This window comes from Plectropomus leopardus, unplaced genomic scaffold, assembly GCF_008729295.1.
Source record: "Plectropomus leopardus isolate mb unplaced genomic scaffold, YSFRI_Pleo_2.0 unplaced_scaffold14737, whole genome shotgun sequence".
Taxonomy (NCBI): Eukaryota; Metazoa; Chordata; class Actinopteri; order Perciformes; family Serranidae; genus Plectropomus; species Plectropomus leopardus.
In genome coordinates, this window is record NW_024615765.1 from 1 (window position 1) to 6,270 (window position 6,270).

General features: G+C 40.5%; 1 protein-coding gene across 1 annotated transcript; it reads left to right on the plus strand.

Moving 5' to 3' along the window:
- Positions 1-461: 461 nt before the first annotated feature.
- Positions 462-5,929, plus strand: LOC121964235 (gamma-aminobutyric acid type B receptor subunit 2-like; the record flags this gene model as incomplete). Its single annotated transcript, XM_042514449.1, has 8 exons — positions 462-563; positions 656-784; positions 1,283-1,393; positions 1,585-1,812; positions 2,824-2,973; positions 3,057-3,156; positions 4,561-4,669; positions 5,557-5,929. Coding segments are annotated over 8 exons (1,074 nt in total), but the record flags the coding sequence as incomplete, so codon positions are not given.
- Positions 5,930-6,270: the final 341 nt, after the last annotated feature.

Here is a 6,270-nt window from a genome sequence, read left to right on the forward strand (position 1 = left end):
TGTGTGTGTGTGTGTGTGTGTGTGTGTGTGTGTGTGTGTGTGTGGGTGGATGGATGGATGGATGGATGGATAGATGGATGGATAGAGAGTTTTATAATAACCATAGTATATTTGAAATTATTTTTCAAAATTACTTTAATTTTTAAGAATTTTTCTGTTATTTCCTTGTTTGTTTGATTGTTTGTTTGTTTTACTTTCCTTTCTTATTTTTAATTATTTATTGCTGTTTTTCAGGTAATCTACGTGTACTTTTTTACTAATTTCTTGCTTATTTTTGGATCATCTTCTCTGAAGTTGCTTTCACTTAAATTGAGGCTGTTTGCACAGGTTTGGTGATTTCACCATCACTGTTCTGTCTGTCTGTCTGTTTGTTTGTTTGTTTGTCTGTTTGTTTGTCTGTTTGTTTGTTTGTTTGTTTGTCTGTCTGTTTGTTTGTTTGTTTGTTTGTTTGTGTCCTGCAGGTTCGTCTGTGGACTCTCTCTGTGGGTCACACTGTAGTCATCACTGTGCTGTTCACTAAATCATGGAGTGTTTATTCCCTCTGCAGCGGCATCAAACAGACGGTAAAACGCGCCACCAGAGTCGGACGTGACTGCGTGTTTCTGTGAATCTCTTCTCTCGCAGTAAACTGACTGTCGCCTCCTCTGCTCTGCAGCAGCAGCACGCTCGTCTGCAGCGGTCGGGCTGCCTGGTGTTCTGGATGTTTCTGCTGGATGCGTTTGTTTTGATCACCTGGCAGATCCTGGACCCCCTCAGACGGGTGGAGCAGCAGCACAGCGTACAGGTAACCACCGCAGGATCAGACGGAGCGACAGAGGGACAGATACTGTGCTTTACTTACTTTATTACTTTCTTATTTTTTCTCTTTATTTCTTTATCCTGGAGGAAATTCAAGTTTTTCAGCTGCTCACATTCACTCAAACAATAAAAAACTCAATAAAACATAACAAACAAATATAATAAGAAAAATGTGCTGTTGTACAAAAACTCCCAAAGGCGTCTTTGCTGATGTTTATGATAATTTTCAGAAACAAATAATCAGTGACTACTATAAATTCACTTCTTAAAACCCATTTTTAGACTTGCTTATTGATGTGGTCTGTTGTAATGTCTGTTTTCATACGTCCTAACTCGTCTATTTTAGTTTGTATTTTCGTTTATCTTCGTCAAAGCACTTTGTGAACTCTGTTTTTAAAGGTGCTATATAAATAAAGTTATTACTATTATCATTTAAATAAATGCATTTATCAGGTGAATGAATCAGTGCTTCTGTTTGTTTCAGCGTGTCTCTGCTGATGAGGACGTTCTCGTCCGTCTGTACTCTGAGCGCTGCAGCAGCACCAGCGCGGAGCTGTGGCTCACCGCGGTCTACGGATACAAAGCCCCTCTGCTGGTCTGCGCACACGACAGACACTTTGATCTGAAATCCCTCTGTCATTTGTTATGTTCAGATTTTCAAATATCAATATAATTTAAAAAAAAAAATCCAAATTTGATTGCATTTTGCTCCGTCAAAACTGTGGAGAAGTTTAGGAAGTGTCTCTGGATGGACGTGTGGATGCAGATCAGATGTTTGTCTTTCAGGGTCTTGGATGTTTCGTGGCCTGGAGCATCAGGTCTGCGCAGGAGGATCGTCCCGCTCTCCGCAGTAAACAGCTGACTCTGAGTGTGTTTACTGTGACGGCCTTCAGCGTGTCAGGAGCGTCAGCGTCGCTGCTGACCTCCCACAATCCTCCTGTTCACTTCTGTGTGACCAGCGTCCTCATCCTCTGCTGTAACGTCCTCACCCTGAGCTGGCTGTTCGGGCCGAAGGTCAGTGAGACGCCCGAAAGTTCAAGATGTATGTTGACATAAAGCCGTCGACTTAAAGCAGGGAGACTTGGCGTGATTTGCTTTGGGGACACTTTTCCAAAATGGCAGCAGGTCAGGGCCAGTGGCAGCGTCCCCACGCGTTTCCAGCATTTTAGGACCTTTTTTCCAATTTTAAGACTTTGTTATTATGTTACTAGGAATTTCAGACATTTGTAGGATTTGAGGATGTTTCTCAGATATGAGGACATTTCTTGGATTTTGCGTGGTTTCTTCAGATTTTAGGACATTTAGGACATGTGTGTAGGATTCAAGGATACTTTTAGGAATTTAGGACATTTCTCAGATTTGAGAATGTTTTTTAGGATTTGTAAATAACTGAAAACTTATTGAGACCCCATCCATTTCCTTATTTATTCTGCACTATATCCTCTGTTTTGCGTGGTAGTCCTTATAATTGTCCTCTGCTGTGACATCATTTTAATGATAATATGTAATTCAGGGATTGAGATCTGCACTGTCAGCTGCTCTTTTGGAGATCCGCGCTGCTCTGCTCTGTTTGTCTGTCCGTCTCACTGCAATATTTTCGGACAGCTGGCTGTACACTTGACATTTCCAGAATTTTAGGATGTTTCTAGGATTTTCAGACATTTTTAAGATTGAAGGACATTTTAGGATTTGAGGACATTTCTAGGATCTCAGGACATATGTACATACATTTGTACTATTTAAGGACGTTTCTCAGAATTTAGGACATTTTCTAGGATTAAAGGATGCTTCTTGGAGTTTTAGGATACTGTATTTTGGTGCTGTTATATGCACGCTGGCACCCTATGTATATGGAAAAGTGCATAAACGGTTCCCAGTATGAATCACTTCATTAAAATGTTTGGGGGTCCAGCCAGCACCCCGTCAGGGGCCAGATTTGGCCCGCGGGTCGTAGTTTGGGTTTTGTTGGTTAACGGTCTCCTCTCTCTTGGCGAATCCTCAGACATGTGGTTTTATTTCTTGCAGTTGTTCTTGGTGTGTTGGAGCAGCAGCGAGCTGCAGCAGCCGTCAGAGCTGCAGGCTGAAGCTGCAGAGGGAGAGGAGGAGGAGGAGGAGGAGGAGGAGAAGATGAAGCTGAGCAGATTAAACCAGCAGCTGAGGAGTCAAACTGCGCAGGTGAGCGCACAGAAACATCACCTGACTCTACTCCGTCAGGCTCTGAGAGAAGTAAATCTTCTGTTGGTTGTGTTTCTTTGCAGCTCGATGTAGAAATAGAAACCATCACCATGCAGCTCTTTGAATCGGAGGAAGCTGATCCCGAGCTGAAGCTTCACCACACGACCGGAGGACAAATCAACGGTAAACAAAAAAGACGCACAGAGGCGTGCATGTACAAAAGATCACCACAGTCCGACACAAGTAAAAGAGATGCAGCAACAAGACGCTTTTTTACATTAAAAGAAAAACGAAACTTGTTTCAAAAATAAAAACACAGTTTTGGCCTCAGCTGTTTCACCAGCTACAACACACGTTTAAATTCAGGAAGTCGCCACTCAAAACGCACACGTATTTGTCACGTATTTGTCACTGAGCACCACAGGTGCATTCTCACATCTCACAAAAGCTGCAGTGATCTGACACAATTGCAAAGTTGCTCAAATTCACGGTGATTGGATAAATTAGCGCTCATTTATACCACCGTGGCGTCCTGCTGTAAGTGCTCATCTGGACCGTGTGTAATCATTGTCACTGCCAGAGGAGGGAGGCAAAGGTTCAGCCCTGCACGTTTAACCCTTTGAAACCTGGAGCGACATCACTTTTCTTGTGCTGCTTTCACAAATGTTTCAAAATGTTTAAACCAGGAGCGAACTGGTGTGATTTCTTTCAAAAACACAAGGAAAAAAGTCAATGAGCAGCTTGGCAAGAAATGTTTTACAAATTGCAAGATATTTGTAGATTTACGAAAAAATGTCATCAAACCTTATCATAATTACGTATTAAAAATTATGTTACAAATTCTTATAATTTCAAGCACTTATGCCAGGTCTTTTTTTCAGGTCATTTTTGTGTATTTTTGACTCATTTCTTGATAATTATATAATTATGTCATTTCGTTTCACTCATGGCCTTCCTCCCATGTTGTGGAAAGAAATCAAGCCAATTTGCTCTGGTCTCAAAGGGTTAACAAACTGTTCTCCAGTGTCCCTGTAAGAACATAATAATAAAATGATAATATTATATAGCTCTGTTTTTAACTAGGTTACAAAGAGAAACTACAGATAAAGACAAGGGAGCAATAAAACAGCAAAGACATAAAATGCAAACAGCAGGGTTCATGTACAGGCCACAGAGGGTTAATAAAACTACAGACACCTATTTAATACTCAGAAAGTCGTAAGTGAATCGGGTTGGTCTTTATTCTGTGTTTCACTGTAATAAATTGTTTCTTTGTTTGTTGTTTGTTTGGGGTGACACGTGCACACGTGTATCAGGTCTGTTTCTGCGTTACACGGATGTGTAGGCGTGTGTACTCATATACAGTATATTTGTACACATGGTGCATTTATAGGTGATAGTCCTACTACTATTATTATCTGGGTAAGATGAGTATGATTTTTATTGTTTTGTTTTTGCAATCGTTCATCTTTTCATCATACTTCTTTCTGGGGGTTGTTGTTTTTTTGGGGTTTTATTTTTCCCGTCAAGAACTTCACTCAATAATCACAACAAACGTTTTCCTCGCGCTACTGTGTTTCCTCTCAGGAGGTGACGTCAGATCTGTGACGTGGACTCATGCAGCTCAGGTCTGTCCTGAGGTCAGGAACTCGGAGACGAAACCTTCAAGTCCAGACGGCATCAACTCTCCTGAACAGTGAGGAACATTTTTACTCCGTCAGCCAGAGGTGGAGGAAGTAATCAGATACTTTACTGCAGTGAAAGTACTAATTTCAGACTATTATGTGGAAATTGCCTGGAAAGTTTTTCATGAATGATATTATAAAAATTCACTCTTTGAGTCTGCTTTAGTATCACACACACTCTTATCGCTCTGCACACAAAATGTGATTTTCAAAATCAAACTTAATGTTTTTGAATTTTAACCCTTTAAATGACAGGTTCTTTGTCTTTTAGATGGAAAAAAGAGAATTCATTTCAATATACTACATGCTTAAGTAGATGATTACTTATATGTCAGTGATCAGCAGCTACACTGACTGTGACAGGTCACCTAGTGGAAATAGCATGTATTTCCTCCATATGCCAAATATGGTCAAAATGACCTCATCAGGTGGAAAATAGTCAAAATGACAAATTCAGAGTCAAAAGCCCAGAATGACACCCAGAAATAATACAAGTCCTGTTTTTCTGCTCTGATGGCTGTGGGATCAAAAATGTCAGTTTGAATGGGTTTCAATGGAGCATTTTTGGACCTGAACAGTCTGAATGTAACTATTTAGTTTCCACAGTGTATTTCAGACTTATTGTAGGAGCTGAGCTGCAAATTCACTGATTACACTCAAATACACAATCTGGACTACATTTAGGACACATGCATGAAGTCACCAAAAAATGAAGAATGAAAATTGTGTAAAATGCACCAAACAGTCTGTAAGGGTTAAAGTCATTATGCACAACAAAATTTCACGATTTGACATGAGTTCCAAATATATACCAGTGTTGTTGTTATTATAATTATCGTCGTTTTTTCATCTGTAGTCTGATTTTCTTTCTGCGGTTTCTTTCTGCGGTTTCTCTCAGCGTGCGGCGCCGTCTGTCCGTGCAGCTGCCGATCCTCCATCATTCCTACCTGCCCGCCATCGGTGGCGTCAGCGCCAGCAGCTCCAGTCTGTTCGGCAGCCAGGACCTCTTCGTTTACCCCGATGACAACTTCCCGTTCAGATGACGCCACACAACTGCTGCACCAATCAGACGGCAGCTGTGGCCCTCACCTGCGACTGACGGCTCAGGATTCTGGTCTTGTATTTCATTTTGATTTTTTTTATTAATGGGAATATATATGGGACCATATACAAACAAAATAAGACATTCACACCCACAGAAACAGAGAGAAGCTTTCTTTAATCGACACTGTTAAACTGTTATCTGTCAATGACTTGATTTGTAAAAAAAATAGAAAAACATTTTCTACCATTAAAACGTTTTATATCCTAAAATGATTCCTGTTTGAGCAACAAATCCAGAGGTCAGAGGTCAGAGATCAGAGATATGATCGTCAGATGAAACAGGTTTCAGCGACGGGTTATTTTCAGATGATGAAATCCACGTAAACATGAGCTTTGAGCTGCTTCAGGTTGTAGTTTAACTCTGAACAAACACGTGAAAAACTGGAATGTTTCTGACTTTGGATCTTATTTTACAGCAAACCTCTTCAGGTACCTCATCATGTCATGGAAGTGAAGAAAAGTCTTTTTATTCATTTATTTATTTTGGTGTAAAGAAAAAGACAGATGT